Raw genomic sequence first — 25346 nt, forward strand, 5'->3', positions numbered from 1 at the left:
AACATACCAGAAGAGGAACTGTGCTTCCATAAGTTCGATTTATCTTTGGAACCAATTTCCAGATGTCTGAACGGGCCGTGTTTATCTGTTCAAACTGTTATATTTAAGCATAAACAGCATGCAAATGTCCCTTAAAGCAGAGGCATCACTATTACCACCTTAATTCACTAACACTGTTTTAAACAAACAGTATTTATGAAAGCATCACAATCAAAATTAGCTGATCCTTCATCAGCAGCTGGAAAACAGCAGTTAAACGCAACTTTTAGAGCAAGATTTATTAAAACCACCTGGTGGTATTAAAGGTCAACAGTGTTAAATAACTGAATTGGACATGGCGTTAAATAAGTCATGGGAATACCAGCTGTAAGTGGTCCATTTATCTACTAAAACTCCTTGATTGGGAGTTTCAATATGAACTCTTATTGGTGGAGAGAACTGGTGCTTTGAATAGACCAACACCAGTTAAGCACTGGAACCAGTTTGGAGGAATCTTGGAGCAACACCTCAAGACATCAGCTGGGAAGTTGAAGCTTGGGCACAAACAAGTCTTCCAAAGGTACAGTGACCCTAAGCATACCACCAAGTTAGTTTCAAGGTGTTCTAAGGACAACATAGACAGTGTTTTGGAGAGACATTTGAAATTAAAGTCAGCACTACCAAATAGAAAAGAAATGTATGCCAGCTTCTAACTTTGAAGAAAGTAAGAAAAACCCACCCAAACCTCTCCTCCTCATTATTTTGGCATTTAGCAAATCTAAATGTTGTTGGTAATCCTAACTGACCTTAACAGGAAAAAAAATTATCTGATGTCAATCAGCAAGAAAGACTGTAGCCCTTCTTGTAGAGTTTATGCAATCATCTGTTCAACTGTAACTACGTAAATTGAGATATTAAGAGAGATAATTATTCAATTTATTTAAATGCACTGAAGCAAATGTGATAAGAAGTATACAAACTGTGATCGAAAGATGGCAAAAAAAAAACATTTGCTAAATTTGAACTTGTTGGAATGCAGACTCTCACTGTATCAGACATATATTTGCATCAGAATTTTACTTTTTAGGATCCCTTAGTGAACTTTTACTTTCGTTACACTTCAGACAATATCCTTGGAGGTCAGATTCCCAGGGCCAAATTCCTTAATAAATCAGCCTTATCTGGTGGTAATGAAAGTGATAGTCTCAGACCTAAACTCTCCTCTCCAAAGCTTGGTTACAAACTCATAAACTATGTATGCTTCCTCCTTATCTGCCTCAAGCTTGCTTGTAGTGTTCCAATGAATAGTTAATCAATTCAGTTGCTGTTGTGTTCCAGTCATCTATTTTCCTGACTTTAACAACAGTCTTGGTGAAAGCACTGCAGTGCGCTTCTTTGCCCAAGGGCACAGCAAAACAACAAGATTAGGTAGCTGTGCTTGGAAACTAAGTGAGTTAAGTATGTTGCATGATACTGTGTGCATTTGTGTGTGCATGTGTGGGGTGTTTGTGTGTGAGTGTGGTGGGGGGGTGTGAGAGAGTGTATACCCCATTGCTGTGACAATTTGCAAGGCAGGACTCCAGTTCGGTAAAAGAGGCATTTTGGCATTTGCGGTCTCTGCACACCTGTAAGAACACAAGCAGAAAGATCACAGGGTGTGATAAAGATGATAGTACACACTTTTACAGACTTTGATCATCCTTCTGTTTGTGCCCGTGGGCTCTGGAACAACTTGAAGGCCTGAGGAGATCAGGAAATGGTAGCATCTTTCATTAAATGAGTTGTTGTACAGATATGCTTTTAGAACTCGCAATTATGTTTTCAGATTAAATCAGCAATGTCCCTCATTTACTAACCAGCGTTGTTACAATAAAAAATATACTGTTGTGAAAAACACAATAATTAAACCAAGGGAGGTCCTGTTTTTCAATTTTACAAAACAGTGATACACTTTCAGTAATTTCCCCTCAGTTTGCAGCTTATTTCACTTGTGTTGTCTCTGAGCAGAAAAGCAGGCAGAAATGAACCCTTACGAAGTGCTTATGGAATTCTTCACAATATCCTTTTTCTCCTTTCTGTTTTTATGTCACATAGAGGCTTCAAAATGCAAATGATTATTGGCTTTGTTCGTGTTCTCTTAATATTATGATACAACTATCCAAGCTGCCAAACCTATAGATGGATGTCCAGACGTTAGTTCACACTTTTGACCTTTGCTAATGTATGTTAGTCAAACTGTATTATCAGTAAGAAAAGCTTGCAACCCCACCCCCTCACTACTATCAGAGGCCTGATGGTAAGTAGTGTATCTATGGGAAAAAATGCTACTCATTATTTCCATCTCAGTGAGGTTTTTCTGAAAAAGTTACACCTGTTTGCTGTTTTGACAGTGAAACAACTTTGTTGCAGGCTCTTAATGACTTTACTGTAAGATTTGCTGCATTAAACAAAACCATGACCAAAAATATTACTGGCATAGAAAAGCTGAATACATGGTAATTAAACAATTAGCAAATATAAATAATATCAGTTGATACTGATATTATTTACAGTTATAGTGTCATAAATTGTGCAACCCTACTTCCATTAATACTGACCCCTCAAAGGTCTTTACACGAGAGCCACATTCACCCAATCGCACTCGCAAACGTGCCCACATTCATTCACTGACACGCAGATCGGTAGGCAACTTGATCTTAAGTGACTTGCCCAGGGGCATATTGACATGTGGCAGGAGGAAGCTGGAACTACTCTTCCCACTGAGTCACAGTCGCCTTTAATGGCCAAATATCTAGACTGTTTGACTAATAGTTGTTTTGTGAACAGATAAGAGGTAAATTAGTGGCAGGGGTTCTGTGTGCATTTATTGCTGAGAAAAGTTAATCTCAATATGATGACTCAGACGTCATGACAGACAGTATTATCTACTGCCAATTCATTATACATTACTCATGCAGCACTAGTCTGGCCTTGGAGTGCCAGCTGAAATTGAATTTCAAAGGGTAGATTGTGATGCAGAGGAAAAGGAAATAAGACAATTAGGAAAAAAAGAACTTTGCTGGTGAAATGTCATTAAAGGGTGCATTACCACCATGTCTGTTAACAGTTTTACACATACCTTTTTTTTCCAACAGAACAGTTTTACATTATTGAGTTATGGGTTTTTGTGCCAAGAATTGGCTTTGCCAAAAACCTAGTTTGCATGTTGCATTACAAATCAAAATAGCAGAATAATGTTAATTAGACAAAGAGGTACAATAGAGCAACCCCCCTGGGGACTAATGGCATTTAGGTTTGTATGAGGTGGACTAGGCTGTTTACCTGTTGGAGAGAACAGGCAGCTAATAGCAAAGAGATTGCTGACCGGTGTCCATTATCTTTACAAACCTCTCCACAAAATCAAATATTCAGAAACCGTAAGGAAATAAAAGTTAAATAATTTGTTAATTTGTGCAACTTTGCTTAAAGGTCAGACTTCTTACATATTTACATGTATACAGACAGAATGGCTTGTTTTCATGTGTGGGTGTACTTGGTCAGCAACATTACTTAGGTATGCCATTAATGTGCATTAATGTAAAATGCGCATTAATGGCAGGAGTCAAAATTTCCTGGCAGAAGAATGTTTAAAGTATCATCACACCCTTGCCTGTTCGCTTTCCTTTTGTAATTCTCCCTGGTGTTGTGCCTTTTTTAATTAAAGTACGCACTAACTGAACATCGACATGAACATCAACATCCCTTACAAAACAAAAATACATTGCAATATATTGTATAATATAATACATATACATAATATATTTTCATATATGGTAAACTAGTGTTTATATTTTACTACATACTGCAATATATGCTGAACCATGTATGGCTATATATGAATTAAATACATATTGCAATGGAGAATATGTCAGTATATAGATAGATAGATAGATAGATAGATAGATAGATAGATAGATAGATAGATAGATAGATAGATAGATAGATAGATAGATAGATAGATAGATAGATAGATAGATAGATAGATAGAAATATATATCTATATATATATATAGAGAGAGATAGAGAACAAGTATTTGATACACTGTTGATTTTGCAAGTTTTCCAACTTGCAAAGCCTGTAGAAGTCTTTAATTTTTACCATAGCGTCTCCTCTGAAACAAAAGTCCAGAAAATCACATTGCGTAAATTGTAAGTGTGCTTCAAGTCATTGTCATGCTGGAAGACCCAGCCATGACCCATGCAAACTCCATGCAGGGAATTGAACCCAGGATCTTTTTGCTGCAAGGCAACAGTGCTACCAACTGCGCCACCGTGCAGCCCATTATACAGCATGACATAAGTATTTGATACATCGGAAAAACCAAACTAAATATTTGATACAGAAACCTTTGGCTGCAATTCCAGATATCATCCGTTTCCTCTAGTTCTTGACTAAGTTTCCACACACTGCAGCAGGGATTTTGGACCACTCCTCCATACAGATCTTCTCCAGATCCTTCGGGTTTCAGGGCTGTTGCTGGGAAATATTGACTTTTAGCTCCCTTCAAAGATTTTTGATTGGGTTCAGGTCTGGAGACTGGCTAGGCCACTCCTGGACCTTGAGATGCTTCTCACAGAGCCACTCCTTAGTTGACCTGGCTGTCTGCTTTGGGTCGTTGTCATGATGGAAGACCCAGCCACGACCCATCTTCTATGTCCTTACTGAGGGAAGGAGGTTGTTGGCTAAAATCTCTAAGATATGGTGCAGCCGTCCTGTTCCCTTTGCATCTTCAAAGAATGATGCTTCCACCTCCATGCTTCACGGTAGGGATGATGTTCTTGGGGTCGTACCCATCCTTCTTCTTCTAAACACGGTCGGTGGAGTTTAGACCAAGAAGCTCTATTTTTGTCTCATCAGACCACATGACCTTCTCCCATTCCTCCTCTGGATCATCCAAATGGTCATTGGCAAACTTCAGATGGGCCTGGACATGCGCTGGCTTGAGCAGGGGGGTTTTGCGTGCGCTGCAGGATTTTAATCCATGGTGGCGTAGTGTGTTACTAATGGTCTTCTTTGAGACTGTGGTCCCAGCTCTCTACCTTAGGTCATTGAGTAGGTTCTGCCATGTAGTTCTGGGCTGATCACACACCGAGATTCTTACTGGTTTCTGATGTATCAAATACTTATGTCATTCAATAAAAATCTAATTAATTACTTAAAAATCACACAATGTTATGTTCTGGATTTTTTTCATTCACAGTTAAAGAGTACCTATGATAAAAATGAAAGACTTCTACATACTTTGCAAGTGGGAAAATCTGCAAAATCAGCAGTGTATCAAATGCTTGTTCTTCCCAATGCAACATTGGAGAGTAGTCAGAGAATGTAGCAGATGTGATAGGTAATAGATGTGAAGCTGTCTTACAAAAATTTGCATTTCAAATTTTTAGGAACATTTAGCAAGCTTTGTATTACTGAGTCATTTTTTGTCCCTCTGGTTAATGGTCTTAAATGGTCTTTTGTCAGTTGATAAACAGTCAGTTTAATTTGAAATTTCATTTTCAATTTAATTTTGAATTTATTTTTGTATTTTAAAGCTCAATTTACAACCTGATTATCTAGTTGCGTAAAATGTTAATTCTTGTCAGGTCTTAAAATTTTGATCAGGAGTGTATACCAACCTTGCCCTCTCCACACTTGGTGCCAGTCATTACAAGGCCAGGGTCAGGCAGGTCACCTTGGCCATCTTGAGTGCTGTAAACATAGGTGCCACGGCACTTAACCTCAATGCCGCCCGTCTTGATGGTTGTGTCGATGGAAACAGCATTGGTGCCTTTGGGCTTCTTGGCAGCACTGTGGCACTGAATCTTGCCACACTTGGCATCACTGGGTAGAAACACATGCAGAAAAATATGAATCTTTATTGTTTTCTGAGTGGCTTTTTTAAACTAGATTAATTTAAACTAACCTAAACAAATGCAGAAAGGTGTTAAAACAAGGTTTTTGGTGGTGTCAACTGGGCTTAAAGATCAAGGAATTTCTAACTACATACAGACATGTTTTCTAATTACAAGTAAAAAGTCTTCAAGAAAATCTAAGTCAATCATCCTTTAAAATGTTTTTCAATACGGAGATAATAATTTTCAATAACATTTGGTCTGCAGACTGAGACAGTATTTATTGTAAACTTTAAAGTGGAATATGGTTACCATGGATATAAAATGACAAATATTAAGTGATTGTCTTTCTAATGTGTAGCGTACCAATCAAATGTTTTAATTAGTCATTGAAAGCAAGATATCTGCTGTTTCCAAACAGAATGATAAAACAAAAAGTAAATAAATAGACATTTTTGTAAAAATGACAATTCTATGAAAAACATCTATTATATGAGTAACTCATTGCACTTTTATTAGCTTCAAACATTTAGAGAAAGAAAATACATTTACATTTTGTCTAAAATAATAAGCTAAATTCATGTCAGTATAATAATAATAATACGTTTTATTTATAATGCACTTTTCATTCCAAAGAATCTCAGAGTGCTACAATTAAAACACAAGAACAAAACAACAATAGAGTGCAATAAGTATTTAGCAGTTAAAAAGAATCCAGACTCTGTACTTCTCTCAGTGCTTGAGGGAGGCTATTCCAGAAAGCAAAAGCAGAGCAAAAGGCTCTGTCCCCCAAGGTTCTGAGCCTGGTAGAGGGGACCTGGAGGAGCCGGCCGCTGGACGACCTGAGGGTGGAGGTTTGGAGTTAAATGAGTTCCTGTAGATAAGATGGACCATGGCCATAGATGCATCTATGAGTGAACAGAAGAATTTTATATTGGATCCGACACATAAGGTGGTGTCCCCCAAGGATGTCTGGACGTACATGACTCCAACAAAACATATTCGGTTCTGTCAGAGAGGTATGATTTGAACCACGCTAAGGTGCTGCCTGACAGTCTGGCAGTGTCACGGAGGCGGTCCAGGAGGATAGCATGGTCCACTGTGTCAAAAGCAGCTGACAGATCGAGGAGAATGAGGAGAGATGGTGACCCAACATCAGCTGCCATCAACAAGTCATTTGTAGCCCTAAGCAAAGCTGTGTCTGTGCTATGTCCTGAAGAAAAACATGACTGGAACTTTTCAAATAAGTTGTTGTTTTTCAGATGGAGTTGGAGCTGGGAGGAAACAACTTTCTCGAGGACCTTGGACAAAAAGGCAAGGTTGGAAATAGGCCTATTGTTCGCAAGGTCATCTGGATCCAGACTAGGCTTTTTGAGTACAGGGCGGATGATGGCTACTTTCAGCACAGTTGGAACTCACACAGATTGAAGAGAGAGATTAACAAAGTGGGATCCAATTGGACTAACAATGGAGGTCAGCGATTCCAACAAAGCCGTTGGAATGGAATCTAAGATGCATGATGAAGCTTTCATTGCCTGCAGGATTTCAATGAACATTGTGAAGGATGGCAGTCCTGGATGATGGTTCCAAGGCAGGGGGAGACACAGAAGAGGAACCAGTTAAGGAGGAGAGGATCTTGCTAACTTTTACTCTGAAAAAGTTAATAAGATGGTTGCATTGCTCCTTGGTTGTCGTATTGATATAAGGCACCTGTGGCTTCAACAGAGAGTTTATTGTTGAGAAAAGCTGCTTGGAGTTTCCAATATTTTTATTAATAAGGTTGGAATAGAATTTAGAGCGCACATCTTTCAGCAGTTTGGCGTAAGCCTTCTGATGATCACAGAAAGCAAGCTTGTGCACTGTGAGTCCTGACTGTCTATAATGACGTTCCAGGACTCGGCTGGCCATTTTCATCTGGTGCAGCTCCTTAGTGAACCAGGGTGCAGAGCGTTCAAAATTGACCTCACATGACCTAAAAAGGGCATGAAGGTCAAAAATAGTGCTCAGGGAGGAGTTATAATGCATCACTAGTTCATCCACTGTTGCAAGAATATAATGAAAGGTACATTGGAGGTCAGTGATCAAGGTGGTACGGTCAATGTGTCTTCAGTTGCAGAAAGATAGTTGCCACTTCTGTCTCACAGCAGGTAGCAAAGATGTGAAGGCCTGATACCACCAAATGGTCAGAAACACCAAGATCACAGATTTCCAAGTTGTTGATGGAAGCTTTGTCAGTGATGACCAGGTCTAATATGTGGCCCCTAGTGTGTGTTTGCACATTAATGAATTGTTGGAGACCAAGACAGTCCAGCAGACTCAGAAAGTATTTGGCAAGATGGCAAGAGGGGTTGTCAACATGAATATTTGCATCACCAACAATGACAATGTCAGTTGACATGGAGCAAAGTGAAGTGGGTAATTTTGGGATAAATGAAAGGTGTTAATTGGGCAGGCGGTACAAAAGAAGCATGGAATGAGAAGGTTTGGATTTGAAGGCCAGACATTCCATGGAGTTAAACCTGCGCAGTAGATTTCAGTTCAGACTGAAAAATAATGGCTAAACCACTATACTGATGTTAGTGAGAATATCAGTATGGTCATATCCCCAGTACAAGTGGATCTGTGAAGACTCCAGCTGAAATCAATCTCTATCATTTTAATTAGCATGTGGTTGTGAGTGGTTGCCATGTTGTGTTAGTAATGGTTACCTCCCAAGAAAAGCATCAAACAGCATCATTGCTCTGAATCAAGAAAAACTCAATTGTAAAGAAAGTGCTGCTAGGAATACTATGACTTAAAGAACAAATTTCAAGGTGAGAGGTTCAGCTCAACAAGGAAGACATTGGGATGTCCAAGAGTTCCTAGCAAACCCCATGACCATCAAATCCTGAGAGGTGAACTATAGAATCCTGCCACCACCACTACAAAGCTTGCATCACTACGCACAATGAGGCCAAGACTTCACATGCCACCTTGTGGTACACAAAGGGCAGCAAAGCAGCCATTTCTGTCAAAGAAAACATGAAAATAGACTAAATTTCTGCAGGTAGACTGGTGCACAAGACTGGTGCAAATATATTTTCCCTGGGAAATCGATCGTCTACATAACAAAAGGTGAGAGTTGCCTCAATTCCTGGTGTGATGCCAACACAAGCATTCTTTTCCAATCAATGAGTTACTTCTCACTAAAAGGAGTGTATTTACTAACAACTATGTCCTAAGGTTCTTTAACATCCATTCATTGCCTATCCCCACCTATCCTTGCAGGGTCGCAGGGGCTGGCGTCTATCTCCTGCAGTCATTGGGCGAGACGCAGGCTACATCCTGGACAAGTCACCAGTCCATTATAGAGGAACACAGAGACTCGCAGGACAAACAACCACACACACATTGTTCTCACTCAGCAACAAGTACAAGAACACACACACACACACACACACTGGTTCAGGAGCTCAACAGTTGGGCACTTATATGTCATTGAGTCCTTGAGCCATATACTGAACCACGCACTCGTTGGTTTGCCAGTGTGTGTCTAAAAGAGAAAGAAGTGCAAAAAGCTTTTCGTGTAAAGACCAAGAAGCTTCACATGAGTAGAGAGTGAGAATAAAGAACTACAGAACTTAGCAAAGGTTAAAAATTATGCTCTAAATGACCTACAGCCAGGTTTATTGTGTGGATCATTACTAGTTATTCATGTTAGACCATTTCAAACCCTTGCTAAAGTTTTTCTACAAATTCATGTTCAACTTTTTGCATATTGCCATTTAGGAAACCGCCTTGTAAAGAATGCAGGACAGATAGTAGTGCTGTGCAGGTGTTTTAATACCAGGCAGATTTACATATCCTCAATCGATTCAGTGACTCCATCACCTCCATCTCTTAGGTACAACTCAGTAATGGATTCAGGCATCAGTGGTTCATGCAGACAGCCATCAACCACTATAATCTACCACCTCATTAGCATTGCTAAATTGCTAATTTAGCTCTTTGTTGCATGAGTGTTGAGAACCCTTGACTGTGGGCACACAAGTGCCTTGGGATAAATGAGAAAATATTACAGTGAGAGACAACAAAACAGGACTGAAAAAGTATGCATAAGTAACATCTCACTAAACACTTCATTAGCATAGTCACTAATAACAAGGGACCCACTTTTTAAGTGGTTAAAGTGTTATTTGCTTTACGTTGAAGCCATGAGTAAACCAGGTCCTGTTAAATTTTCTAATCTTTGATCCACAGATTATCTGCTGAAAGGAGATATTGTACATGCTTTTAGAAAGGAAACATTTCGGCAGCATATTCTAGTGTTTCACACATCATTGTGCTTAAACAGGGAGTTAGATGGCAGCAGATAACTAGGAGCTGAAAATATTCCAGCAAAGTTACTTTGTTTTCAAGCTATATCTACAAAGGTAGATTAGGACATTTTGGCAGCTTTTTGGAAATCTGCCTGGCTACCCCATGTAGAGTCTGAATCTGTATATTTATCTTGTACTCTATCCTACTGGCACAGGTGAAGAAGATGAGAGGATACTTGAGCTCTTCTGTTTCAAACAGTTAAACTAAACTTAAAATAATATATCTTAAACTTTGAAGTGATTGTTGGCATCAGTGCAAATGTACCTTTTCTCACACTTTTTGTAGTTGCCGTGTTCATCTTTCCCACAGTTCCCAAATGCGTTTCCTGCAGCATTGACATCTTCAAAGCAGGCATCGTGGGCTGGTCGTGCTCCTGGAAAAGAAAAGACTTCCTTTAGTGAGTCATTTGAACTCAGGGTTTTTGTGGTCTGTTATTAACTGCAGGAAGCCTGTTTTCTCTCCATTAGGAACAAGCTGATGTGGTGACTTACAAATCAACCAAGCCATCTGTCTACCACTAGGATGAAGATGCTCAGCCTACACACGTTGTAAGAAACATGCTCAACAGATGGCTAATATACCGAGTGAGCGAGGTGTTTTCTGTGCTGAAAGGTAATAGTATTTTCATTACCATAGCCCCAGAGCTGCAGGCACTGCTGTTCATGCGTGAGGCACATGCCGTTGTAGCAGTAGGCCTTTCCATTCTGGCAGAGGGAGCCATCAAGCAGGTAGACATTGGCGGGACAGTAGGGAGAGGCCCCGGTACAGTACTCTGGCAGGTCACATGACCCTGCGGGCCCTCTGCACATGGTGCCCGCCTGCTTCAACTGGCAGAGAGAGCAAGCAGAGGAGGGAGGAGGTCAGCAAAGGACACTGTTTGATGTAAAAACAGATGGACCGTTACTCAAGAACCTGAAGGTAATAAATCGACTTGAAATCCTATGATAAAATGAAATTCTAAAAAAGGAGCAAAACTATGTTTAATCCATACTTTGTTACCGTATCCTGTCTTTGGTAAATAAATCTTCCTCCGACAATGTGCTATTATAAAAAGAGATACTGCCTTTGCATTGCAGGGCAGAGAAAACTGCACGATTTCCAAACCCAACTTTAAACACATTGCTACATTCACAATATGGCACTTTTTACTTTGGTGCAATTTTCTTCTAAAGTTTGACAAAAGTAAGTAATAATACTGTCTTTTTGTGCAGAAATTGACCACGTTTTTGGCCCACCTAGTATAGATGTAAAAAAGCCTTAAAATAAATGAATCTCTTATTGCAATGGGATCATCTCACACTGAAAATTAAAAAAGAACCCTCCAACCTTTAATTTAAAGACATTTACTCAGCATGAAAAGAAATAAACATAATCACCAGCAGTACAGTCTTGCAATCAGATCGCTGGGGAATGGATTCCGGCTTCCACTCTGTGACATGTTGATGTGCTACAGGGAAAGGCACTTAAGTTGCCAATAAATCTGTGCGCTTGTGATAGTGGCTTTCGTGTAAGGTGCGTAAAGTGGTAACTGTGACTAGAAATGTGTTAAAAGTCCATTTTACCAACTGGACATAACCTAATATTCTCCATTTCAAAAGGTTGGAGCACTGAGAGGGGTTTTGGATCATTGCTCTTTGAACAATTTCTCTAGATATTGCAGAGTCCTTCCTCCTCTCTGATGCTTAAACATCTACTTTCTGATGTTGCACTTTACGTTTGGGAGCCCTTTATCATTCACACATTTTGTGTCAGTGAGCTTAAGGGTCGCTAGCTCAGAGTTATATTCAGCATAACTATGGCAGCCCAGCCTCTCCCTCTTGTTGTCTCTACATCTCTCATACAGTACTCTTTTTTTTTTTTAAGATATTTTTTCGGCACTAGTGGCCCTTATTTTTTTTTTTTTTATCAGTAGGCAGACAGGAAAGAGGGGCAGAGAGAGGGCAAATGGAGAAGGACTACCGGTTGGCCTCGAAGCGATTCTGGCAAACCGTCCGCCGCCTCAGGAGGGGGAAGCAGTGCTTCGCCAACACTGCACTGTTTACAGTGGGGGTGGGAGGCTGCTGACCTCGACTGAGGACATTATCGAGCGGTGGAAGGAGTACTTCGAGGATCTCCTCAATCCTGCCATCACGCGTTCCCTAGTGGAAACAGAGGCTGGGGACTCGGGGTTGGACTCTTTCGTCACCCAGGCTGAAGTCACTGAGGTGGTTAAAAAGCTCCGCGGTGGTAGGTCTTCGGGGGTGGATGAGATCCGCCCTGAGTACCTCAAATCTCTGGATGTGGTGGGGCTATCATGGTTGACACGCCTCTTCAACATTGCGTGGCGGTCGGGGACAGTGCCTCTGGACTGGCAGACTGGGGTGGTGGAGTGTGTGTTCCAACTACAGGGGGATCACACTCCTCAGCCTCCCTGGTAAGGCCTACGCCAGGGTATTGGAGAGGAGAGTCCGGCCGATAGTCGAACCTCGGCTTCAGGAGGAGCAGTGTGGTTTTCGTCCCGGCCGTGGAACACTGGACCAGCTCTATACCCTCTATAGGGTACTCGAGGGTTCATGGGAGTTTGCCCAACCGGTCTACATGTGTTTTGTGGACCTGGAGAAGGCATTCGACTGTGTCCCTCGTGATGCCCGGTGGGGGCTGCTCCAGGAGTATGGAATCGGGGGCCCTTTATTAGGGGCCATCCGGTCCCTGTACGAGCGGAGCAGGAGTTTGGTCCGCATTGCCGGCACTAAGTCGGACCTGTTCCCGGTGCATGTTGAACTCCAGCAGGGCTGCCCTTTGTCACCGGTCCTGTTCATAACTTTTATGGACAGGAATTCTAGAAGCAGCCAAGAGCCAGAGGGGGTCTGGTTTGGGAACCAGTGGATTTCGGCTCTTCTTTTTGCAGAGGACGTGGTCCTGCTGGCCTCCTCTAGCCAAGACCTACAGCATGCGCTGTGGCGGTTTGCAGCCGAGTGTGAAGCGGCTGGGATGAGGATCAGCTCCTCCAAGTCCGAGGCCATGGTTCTCGACCGGAAAAAGGTGGCATGTCCTCTTCAGGTTGGAGGGGAGTTCCTGCCTCAAGTGGAGGAGTTCAAGTATCACGAGTGAGGGAAGAATGGAGCAGGAGATCGACAGACGGATCGGTGCGGCTGCTGCAGTAATGGGGGTGCTGTGCCGGTCCGTTGTGGTGAAGAAAGAGCTGAGCCGAAAAGCGAAGCTCTCGATTTACCGGTCGGTCTACGTTCCTACCCTCACCTATGGGCATGAACTTTGGGTCATGACCGAAAGAACAAGATCCCGAATACAAGCGGCTGAAAAGAGCTTAGAGATAGGGTGAGGAGCTCGGCCATCCGGGAGGAGCTCGGAGTAGAGCCGCTGCTCCTCCACATCGAGAGGAGCCATTTGAGGTGGCTCGGGCATCTATACCGGATGCCTCCTGGACGCCTTCCTTGGGAGGTGTTCCAGGCCCAGGGGATGGCCCAGGACACGCTGGAGGGACTATGTCTCTCGGCTGGCCTGGGAATGCCTTGGGCTCCCCCTGGAGGAGCTGGAGGAGGTGTCTGGGGAGAGGGACGTCTGGGTGTCTCTGCTGAGTCTGCTGCCCCCGCAACCCGGTCCCGGATAAGCGAGTACGAGTTTATCTTTTAAAATACATTTAATTATTTAATTTCAGAATTTAATAATATATTAAAAAAAATTCAGTATCAAAAATAGAATCTGTACATTTGATAATTTAATAGGACATTTAATATTACATTTGTTTATTTCATAATATATGTATTTATTTAATTTTATCCCTTTTGGCCCTCCACAAACCTCAGGGGTCACATCATAATAATTCTGAAAATCATCTCCCGACCCTCCACCTGGTGTCCCACGACCCTACGGGGGATCCCGACCCCCACTTTGGGAACCCCTGGTTTAGAAAACTGAGGCTAGAGTAGAAGTACTTTTACCAGTCTTGGTAAAAATCCATTCTTGGGTTTTGTTGCATATGATCTGATCTTTGCCAGGTTTACCATTATTTAGTAAAAAAAGAATCTCATATATAACCTGTTTGTACAACGATAAAATGCCTGTCATCCAGCATTTAGCCTGCAGAGTTACGAAGACAGTATTATTAAAAGACACAGTACTCCCACAGAAAAAATGAGAGGAGACACATCTTTTCTTCTGCAAACTGCATTCTGTTACTGCTATCTTAAGTACTTTGCATCTTCTGTCAGGTTGAAGCTCAGTAGAATTTGGCTTCAATGATCTACTGTATGTATTACAGTGAAATGCAGGGACTTCCATTTTGAGCTAAGATGAAAAGTGCTGGTGTGATGTGAAGGTGATGAGCCATGCTGTGATGGAAGATGAGATGTGTAATGGGTACAGTCTGTCAATCCGCTGACATGAAGACTGACAGGAAACTAATGATACTGAGGTACTGCTGTAGGTGTATTTTTCTCCACACTCTACCTGCACAAGTATTTGTACGTTTCTTACCTTACATCCATCACAGCACACTCCGTGGGCACACTGAGCCCCCTCCTTTAGGGTACAATTATTGGCATTGCAGCAGTCATTGGTGCATTCCTGTAAATAATCACAAACACATGGTTAATGTTAAAAACCCCCAATACTTATATACACTTCATATGCAAGTAATACTAAGCAGCAGTATTTATCACTTCTATTTTTGTAACTATAAAATCCCTTTCTAGAACTAATTTTTAGCGTGGCAAAAACTTTTTAATTGATCTGTTATGACTTTTGAATATAACATCTTTGTTATAATCCTGGTGCGGTGTGTGTGTGTGTGAGAACTCTCTCAGAACAGACGACCTTTGCTGGAGAGCGTGGCTGTCCTGCTGCATACTACACACCCGTCAGGAATCTCCACATTAGGGCTGGGGATATTAGGTGCTGCAGGCAGACCAACCTACGTCTGATGACCACCCCCATGTGTTATCCTTTGAAATAATTCTTTGAGCATTGGTTTTCCTCTGAGAGAAGTTAGTTTTGTAACCAGCATATTACTGCTCTGTTCAGCCTCAGTACTCTTTGTGCCTCCTAGGTCGAGGTTGCTATCATCTTCCACATGACACCCTCTCCATGACAGGTCTCTGTGGATCTCAAACCCTCACCATCTTCATTCCTGGAACACAGGTCCTCATCGTGACTCCTCCAAGTCAAGTCAAGTCAAGTTTATTTATATAGTGCTTTTCAGCAACAAGGCACTCAAAGTGCTGTACATGAGGAAAAACATTACAATGACACAGAAAATCAAACACAGAAAAACAAATCAAATGACATTAATAATCATTGGGAGTTTACTGGTAAGAGTTGGTTCTAATCCAATCTTTATAATAGAGGTAATTAGCTCATTAAGTCCTTTGTGGTAAGAAATTCATCCTGTGCTAGAAGAAAGGTCCAAACTTTCAAATACTAATAATGTTTGGCTTTCACTAGTATGAAATAGTTTTACTACAATCCTTCTATAAAATCTAAAAATCTATGGTCATTGGTGTGAAAACAGCTTTAGTCCAAATTTTTAAATAGTAATAATATTTCCATCTCATTCCACAACTCTTACTCAAATTCCCCGATCGTTAATTTATGAGACTGGCAGCAACAATGTTTCAGATGTTTCAATGGTATACTGAAGAAAAATTAAAAACATCTTTACAGTAAATATTTACATTGTTGACAATTTTCTTCATAACCTTTGTAATTAACTCTGGTTATTAACATCTGAATCAAATCCTGACTGATCCTGACCCATTCTTCTCTTTTAAATGATTGGAACTGAACACTTGGCTTATGTTTCTCCTGCTGCTTTTTGAGAATTTACCACGAAATCCCAGTGAGGTTAGATCTGGGGACATTCCTGGATTGACAATCTGACAGAAGATTTACCAGAGAAAAACTTTATAGCAGTACTACTTGCAGGTAGATGTCCTTTATGGACATCCACTTGCTGCCAGTATTTACTAAGGTCTACAAAGGTGGCAACAGGAAAGGACCCTGCTTATCTTTTCTAGTTTCCCAAACAACTAGTAGTAGGGTTGCCTCACTGTGGGTGCATGTGTAGTCACACCCGCCTGCGGACAAGATTAAACAAGCCCTGCACTGGGAGATGTTTCTGGAGCTCACTGGGCACTCTTTGATGAAACCGTGTCTTCTGCAACCGAACCTAATTTGAAGTTTTTGAATCCAAAAAATTGTTCTTTCTGCTGCAACATTCTGAGCACTCAATTCTTTTCATCTGAGGCCATTTTAATGCAAAGTGATAATAATGGTAAAATGTACCTTGGAGGTAACCATTGCTAACACAAGACAATGATTTAATGCACATGTGTCCCTCTTCTAAAGCAGTCCATCTGCTAGTTAGATTGATCTTTCAGAACTTCACCTGCAATGACGTTATAGTTGCAATGAAATGTTTGCCGATCATACATGCTAGGACAAAAATACAATCAAAACAGGCTTTTGCTATAAAAAATACCTTTTAAGTAATGAAATTCTTTGCAATGAGCTGATTTATTGGTCTGATCCCTCTGAACAGTAGTATGAGCTGTCGCCACAAAATCTGTCCAAACAACATTTCTGTCTCTTCCAAACTGTAAGGCACAATTTTTCGGATTTTAGTTCTCTTTCTGTGGGACTTGTAGAGACAGTAGAGAGAGGTTATTAATTAAGGTTATTAGGTTATTATTATGTATCATAGTGGCTGTATGGTCCAGCCAGTAAAATACAAGTATAAAGTCTATCTACTGCTTAAATGCGTACAAAGTCCATTGCTTTTGTTTACCTAAAAGACTTGGATTCAGATGCGGCAGCATGAAACATTTGGTGGGAGAGGTGCTGGAGGTGGGGGCTGGGCATATTCAACACCTATCAAGTACAGATATTTAAATAGAAACATCTACAGATGAGAGAGCCAGTTCCAAAGCAACACAGGCTTGACAGCTGTGACTGACAAGTCCCCATTTCAACAAATGTTGGAGGGGAAAAGCACAAAAACAAAACATCCAGAGAGCTGCCTTTGTAGTTGCTCGTGTCATACAGCATACACAAAAGACACCATCTCCAGTTGCCATGGCGCCCTAAGGAGACACACGATTATGCTCAAAAGAAAGTTTGGAGTTGACTCAAGCAAAAAGAAGGAAAGCCAATTATACCAGCAAGAAAGAATGAGGAAGGATTATGGCCCAATGCAACCAACTAAAATCACTTCTTTATTTACTATAATTCATTTGAAAAAGACGAAACCAGCATAGTTTGACTTGCCTAACATTTGGTAGATAATGACAAAATAAAACTTCTAGCTTTATGAAAAAATATTTATGGTTACAAGAAATTTGATTTAGAAACAGGATTCTAACTAGTTTTCTCGGAAAAAAATCCTCTTGTTTTAAGTCTGAAACTCCACTTCAGTGCATTTCGAGGTTATTCCATTGAACCATGCTCTGCAGCTCATCTTATTTGCAATGCTAAGAACAGGTGGCTTGTCAGCATCCCAATCCTGACAGTCAGCTCTGCTGTGAGTGGGAGCCATAACAAACACTCATCAGTGCTGCTGCTGCTGTCAGCTACCAATTTGCTCCCTTAGGGTGGGAGTGGGGTGGGGGGTGTATAAATGAAGGAAACAATGAATGCCTGGACACTGCACGCATGGACAGGTTTTTGATGGTGCTCTCACATAAACATAAAGCAGATGATGAAGCATCGCCAAATATGCTTCCAAAGAATTTCTTCCCAAGCCAAAGAGTAGAAAATATGAGGAAGAATATCTTGCCTTGGATTTCACCTGCACAACGGTGGGTAATGAGGAGAGACCCCAGTGTGCTGTCTGTCTTAAAGTGCTAGTTTGTGACATTTTGAAGCCTAACAGGCTACGACAGCACAAGACAAAACATCCAGAGCACAAAGCCAGTTGACTTTTTTAGACAAAAACTTGGAAACTGCTGTACACAACAGTGTCTCTTTACTAAAACTGCATTCATGCTGGCAAATGTTCCACTCAGCTCCTATAAAGTTGCCTACTGAGTGATACAGTTTAACAAGTGTAAGAATTAATACTTCCCTGTGCCATGGACATGGTTTCAACTATGATTAATGATACAGCCGCCAGCAAACTACGGGCTATTCCTCTGTCCAATAATACCATCGACAATAATTTATGACGTCAAAGGACATAGAGGAGCAACTTAATGACAAGGTGCATGACAGCCACTTTTCTCTGCAGATGGATGAAGCCACTGACAATAACAAAGACTACTTACTAATAACTTATGTCAGACTCATAGATAGAGGAGAGATGAGGGAGGAATTGCTTTTCTGCAAATAAGTTCCTGGCAGAGTCACTGCAGAGGAACTGTTTAAGATAATTAACTGTTACTTGAAAGAGGCCATGGATTGGGAAACAAGGAGGACTACAAGAGCTCATCAAGTGCGTGTTCAGTGGACACACTCCATGATAGACACCAATCAGTAGCGTCCAAACAGCTGAGCCCTAGGCTAAATAATGTAAGAAGCGATGTTGTCGCCATAGTCGGCTACATCAAAACACGACATGTCAAAGCCCGGATTTCTTCAGCACTGAGGAAATGGTATCTGACCACACAGCTGTTCTGTTTCACAGCGAGTCCTGCGGTGTCATGTGGACAGGTGCTTTCCAGGGTTTTTAAACTGTGAGACAAGATCCGCATCTTTTTTAAGGAAGAAGGCAGTGATGTTACCCACAAGTTTTACTGTAAAAAGTTCCTCATGAAACTTGCAGACTTTAGTGATATGTTTCTGGATCTTAGTAAACTAACTTTGCAGATGCAGGGCAGAAGCACACACCTCCCACATCTGGCAGATAATGTCACATCATTTATCAGAAAACTTGAGATGTGGTAGCAGCAAGTGAATGTGGACTCAGAGAACTTGAAATCATTGATTGAAAACAACAAGCTGCAGAACAGTGATCTCATGCATGAAGGCACACACCTCTGCCCTTCAGACGAATTTCCTGAGATAGTTTTTGGTGCAGGATTACACAGAATCTGACTGGATCTGTGATCCCTTTAGTGCAACACCACCTGCACATCAGAGGAGGAACAGTTCATTGATGTCACCACTAATTTAACAATGGGGAAGCTTCAGTTGAGCTGTTTCCTTGTGAATCACCTTGTTGGAACAATCTGTCAAACCAACAAAAAAATGGAAATAACCCTAAATTATTTATAGATCAGAGTTAAGTGGTTACACAAACATAAATAATGTTCCTTTATGAATTGGTCAGGTTCTGGAGGAAAATCAGCCAAAGCCAAAGAGTCAAGTCAAGACCACCTTTACGTTTCTGTAGTTTGAACTATACAATGTGCAAATGTGAACAAACAGCAGAAGTTGGCCTGACAGGGCAGAAATCATCAGTAAAAGTGTTTTTAAGGTATGGTGATAAAATATGTTGCGAGGGCTCAAAGAAAATGTTAAAAAAACTGAATCAAGGCAAACAAATGGTGCCACATATTTTGTATTCACTCTATTCTTGAAATGTGCTCACTGTATAGATCTAAATATTTCCTATTTTTATTTCACCCTTTACAAAGTGCTGCCCTGCTCTGCTGTGAGACATCCTGATGCTGTGGTGAGACTACCACCACCCACCGCCCAATAGAGCAACTGGTTACCATGGAGATTAACTAGAAACGGGTGGACAAACAGTTATTGTTGACCAAGTTGTTCATTTCTTCAACTTTTCTTCTTCTTTGGTGTCAAACAGATGTGACAGACGCTGCTCCACCCTGTGCTGTTTGATCTACTTCATCCGAAGCAAGATTTTACTTCCTGGGTTTCACCCAGACAAGAGATATTTCTGATAAACACGAATAAGCACGATAGATTTCCATGTAAAAACATGGAACAGAATCTGTTCCATGTAAAAACATGGAAATCCACGTGGAAAGTTTAATAAACATTTTTCTGATGCCCTGTCTTAAATTTGTTCAAACAATAATCTAATGCTTCTTCTTCTGATATTGTAGAGGCTGTGTGTATATAATCCTGATATGGGTAGGGTAAAACTCTACTAATCCATCCCAGCCTTCATGCAAATTTACATTTAACAGCAAAAAGATGCTGACATCAGACCTTTGTGGACCTCTGGTACCATTAGATCTGTTTGTCAAGTCTACATGGTACCCCAAAAGTAAAGTTTTGTAAACTCTCAGTTTTATGCAAAAAAAACAAAACAAAACAGTTAAGATATGCAAAATTAGCAGGAAATGTTAATTTGCAAAATATCAGTGTTAGTTTGGAAAGAGTTGCCGATGTGTAAAAAGCATGCAGCAGTTTCATTGATGTAATTCTTTCTGAGTGACAAATGTTTTACAATCCATCTGTTTTTTTAAACACTGCCATAAAATGTACTGACTGTTTCCATTTTTATTTTTAAATAATATACTGCTAATTTTGCAAATGTAATCATCAACTGATAGTACATAAAAAAGTGAACAATAAGATCACTTTCTCGTTTGTAATATTTCACATTCAAAACCAACACAGGAGAAGTCTGTAGAGAGGAAGCAGAATATGATGTCAACGTGGCAGCTCGGTCTGCTTCAGAACAGCTGCTAGGTGAAACCTTTAGATGAGACTATTTAATCAGTGGCTTTATGCTGCTTTCTATTCACTGTAGAATAATATCAAATCAGAAGTCACTGCATGAATCACACATGGAAGTTAAACAATTTATGAGATTTCTGTACCTAAAATAATCCTAGCTAACACAAACAATGTACTCACATCAGGTTCCCCACAATCACACTCTTCTCCATCCTCCACAAAGCCATTGCCGCACTTCTTGCCTCCCACCAGGTCCTTCATGTTGGGCATGTTGTAGAGGCACATCCCCCCACCCTTCTGGAAGTAGCTGTCAAGGTCCCGTTTGCTGCAGCGACTGAAGACTCGTGGGAATGGGTGCCTGGTATTTGGGATTATAAAATTAAATTATTGGTAATGAAGCAATGCTATTTTTGTGTGTCATGTTTGAATAAAAGCAATACGTTGTAAAACTGATAAAACAAGGAAATAATAGATGGATAATAGTTATTACTTTAAATCATATTAAACAGATGTTTCTTGTTTGTCTGGCTTTACAACAATTGTCCGAGGGTCAATGTGATGCTTTATAAGATGATCATTACACAAAGTGGTTTACTGTGTCTGTGTTCTAATAAAATTGTTCTTTTTTAAAAATGAAACTGTTCTGGCTTTTTAAAAACAATTTATTTTATCAGATGTTATGACCAAGTTCATGTTGCACTCCCCAGCACTCACCCAGTGGCAGCAGCCATGACGCAGCCTCCCTGCTCTGCACTGGCCTCCACACAGCAGCCGTCATGGTCGTGGCTCATGCCCACATTGTGGCCGATCTCATGGGCCATGGTGGCAGCAGCGCCAATCGGAACCTCTGAATGGTCCTGCAGAGGCCAGTCAAAGGTAAGTATCTAAACCTTTGTTTTAGCACAAATGCAACTGCACAAAGACAAAACATTCTAAATAAAAGTCCAACAATTTATTGAAAAAAAATTGATTATCTCCTTGTGATTTTAAAAGTTGTAGAGACTGTAATTTCATGAAAACTGTCTGATGGAATTGCCATCTTCACCAAGGAGAGGCATTCTGAAAACAGTTAGCTACACGAGGCGACGCCAGCCTCGTGGTGGTGATGGGGTATTAACTCATTGATCCATGACATGTTAAGCATGCGATGATGAGACAGCAGCCAATACGCCAAACTCAAACGTATACTATATTGGCTAACATAGATGCATTGAAACATTTACACATGAGCTGTCTGACTGAAATAAAATTAATACACCATACAGAGCTAATCATATTCACAGTTTTTTTTATTCTATGATTGTTATATGAACTGCAAAAAGTACTGATGCACCAATCAATCAGCCAGTGACCAGCGATAAGCAGGTGAAATTTTTAAAAACTGGCTGTATGGCTTACAGCTAATGAAAACCCCAAATTTACTCACTAAATTAGGACATTATATCAGACCAATAAAAAAGGACTTTTAATGGAGAAACATTATGCTGTGGCCTACACAATCACGGGGGCCACGGCAGACTGACCAGCAGACAGACACCCACCTACAAACACTGTTCCCAACTCCTCAACAAGGCTGCCTGTCTCTACAGTCCCTAACAGTCAGGAAATTACGTCATCAGCCAGTTGGTCATCAGAATGCAATTGTGATGCAATATGTGGCAAAGATGATTAACATCCCGGGAGTTACATAGTGACCAAAAAAAAAAAAAAAACTGAACATGTTTAGAACTACAAATTAAATTTATTTTCTCAATTCTTGTTTTTTGTCACACTTCCAACTCTACCCATTTATGCAGAGGGATGGTCAGGTTTCAGTTAGTTGCGATGTTTTCTTTAGTTTATCTATTTATTTATTTATTATTGTATAATTTGGTTTTAAATGTATGTTTCATGTTGGAACCCCAACAGGTCACAGAAAGACAATCATTTTTTTATTTTTGTTCTCAATTTACATGAACAATATAATGTAAGTGGGTTATTTTTGTCAAGAGATATTTATAATTACATCTTGCCATGACTGTATGGGGATTTTTCAGCAGTGGCTTTGTGTATGCGTGATTCATTAGCAGTGTAAAGTGGAGCAAGCAGGGCCTGCTGTGAGAGGAACGTTTTCCTTCTTCCACATGTAAGTGCTTTGGGACAGGGGAGAGGCCCACGGAGGCAACAGCTGCTCGCATGACAAGAGCAAGAATGATACGTGCTTCCAAATCCTGGGTTTGCCCACAGAATAAAAAGCTGCTAGAGGGGTCTTAAAATTTGCTAAATATAGCGACAAATTCACTAAGTTTCCAACAATGTCAACAAGAAGGTTAAGCGACGAGATTATTACTAAACCAGCTGGCTGTTCACAGAGTGCTGTATCTAACCATCCATCCATCCATCCATCCATCCATCCATTTTCTATATCCTTTCCTTAAGTACAGGGTCATGGGGGAGTTGGTTCCTATCTCCAGTAGTCAACGGGCGAGAGGCAGAGTACACCCTGGACAGGTTGCCAGGGTATCTAACCATGTAAATGGAAAGTTTACGTAAAGAAAAAAGTGTGGGAGAAAAAGGTGCAAAAGCAACAGACTTAATCGCAACCTTGAGAGGATTGTAAAGCATACGCTCTATGGGCTGTTGTCAAGAAGGCCGCTATAACTGAATGCATAAATGGGCATATCTACAGTAGATCGGCATTTCTGCATGAATCATTTTTTTTTATATTAGCCTTACATAGAGCTGCACAATAAAATTAGAATCATCATAACGTTATTGAAATTGCAAAACGACTGCTTGGATGCAATATTTGGTAGGATATTATGTGTCAGGTATGATACATTCAGATTCTGCAAACAAATAATATTTCTGGACTCTATCTGCTCTTATTCTCCACACCTGTATCTTTAAAGGCTCAGATTCTAAAGCTCACATAAAGTGGTGGTGTCATTGTCTAATGGTGAAGAAAAGGAAGTGCCAGGAGAATATTGCTTAATCATAATTGATATCATTGCAACTCTTCAGCAACAGCATTGTACTTAAATACTTTACTCATATAGCCTAAATTTTATATATATTTGTTTTAAAAAAAACAAAATGAATTTGGGGTTTTCTTTTGCTGAAACAGACTCACTCTGGGCTTCGTGAATATGTATATATATATATATACAGGTCCTTCTCAAAATATTAGCATATTGTGATAAGGTTCATTATTTTCCATAATGTCATGATGAAAATTTAACATTCATATATTTTAGATTCATTGCACACTAACTGAAATATTTCAGGTCTTTTATTGTCTTAATATGGATGATTTTGGCATACAGCTCATGAAAACCCAAAATTCCTATCTTACAAAATTAGCATATCCTTAAAAGGGTCTCTAAATGAGCTATGAACCTAATCATCTGAATCAACGAGTTAACTCTAAACACCTGCAAAAGATTCCTGAGGCCTTTAAAACTCCCAGCCTGGTTCATCACTCAAAACCCCAATCATGGGTAAGACTGCCGACCTGACTGCTGTCCAGAAGGCCACTATTGACACCCTCAAGCAAGAGGGTAAGACACAGAAAGAAATTTCTGAACGAATAGGCTGTTCCCAGAGTGCTGTATCAAGGCACCTCAGTGGGAAGTCTGTGGGAAGGAAAAAGTGTGGCAGAAAACGCTGCACAACGATAAGAGGTGACCGGACACTGAGGAAGATTGTGGAGAAGGGCCGATTCCAGACCTTGGGGGACCTGCGGAAGCAGTGGACTGAGTCTGGAGTAGAAACATCCAGAGCCACCGTGCACAGGCGTGTGCAGGAAATGGGCTACAGGTGCCGCATTCCCCAGACCTGGGCTACAGAGAAGCAGCACTGGACTGTTGCTCAGTGGTCCAAAGTACTTTTTTCGAATGAAAGCAAATTCTGCATGTCATTCGGAAATCAAGGTGCCAGAGTCTGGAGGAAGACTGGGGAGAAGGAAATGCCAAAATGCCAGAAGTCCAGTGTCAAGTACCCACAGTCAGTGATGGTCTGGGGTGCCGTGTCAGCTGCTGGTGTTGGTCCACTGTGTGTTATCAAGGGCAGGGTCAATGCAGCTAGCTATCAGGAGATTTTGGAGCACTTCATGCTTCCATCTGCTGAAAAGCTTTATGGAGATGAAGATTTCATTTTTCAGCACGACCTGGCACCTGCTCACAGTGCCAAAACCACTGGTAAATGGTTTACTGACCATGGTATCACTGTGCTCAATTGGCCTGCCAACTCTCCTGACCTGAACCCCATAGAGAATCTGTGGGATATTGTGAAGAGAACGTTGAGAGACTCAAGACCCAACACTCTGGATGAGCTAAAGGCCGCTATCGAAGCATCCTGGGCCTCCATAAGACCTCATCAGTACCACAGGCTGATTGCCTCCATGCCACGCCGCATTGAAGCAGTCATTTCTGCAAAAGGATTCCCGACCAAGTATTGAGTGCATAACTGTACATGATTATTTGAAGGTTGACGTTTTTTGTATTAAAAACACTTTTCTTTTATTGGTCGGATGAAATATGCTAATTTTGTGAGATAGGAATTTTGGGTTT

At 40.8% G+C, this 25346-nt stretch overlaps 1 protein-coding gene across 1 annotated transcript in view; it reads right to left on the minus strand.

Annotated features, from left to right (window-relative positions):
* The window catches only part of adam19a (ADAM metallopeptidase domain 19a), a 254128-nt gene that overhangs the window by 25402 nt on the left and 203380 nt on the right, over positions 1–25346 (minus strand). Inside the window, exons 11-17 of the mRNA XM_047385681.1 lie at positions 21511–21653; positions 20977–21154; positions 14689–14778; positions 10847–11042; positions 10480–10588; positions 5641–5845; positions 1527–1604 (exon numbers count right to left, since the gene is read on the minus strand). Of these exons, the coding sequence (XP_047241637.1) occupies positions 1527–1604; positions 5641–5845; positions 10480–10588; positions 10847–11042; positions 14689–14778; positions 20977–21154; positions 21511–21653 (999 nt within the window). The remainder of the gene's footprint in view (positions 1–1526; positions 1605–5640; positions 5846–10479; positions 10589–10846; positions 11043–14688; positions 14779–20976; positions 21155–21510; positions 21654–25346) is intronic.

This window comes from Girardinichthys multiradiatus, chromosome 14, assembly GCF_021462225.1.
Source record: "Girardinichthys multiradiatus isolate DD_20200921_A chromosome 14, DD_fGirMul_XY1, whole genome shotgun sequence".
NCBI lineage: Eukaryota > Metazoa > Chordata > Actinopteri > Cyprinodontiformes > Goodeidae > Girardinichthys > Girardinichthys multiradiatus.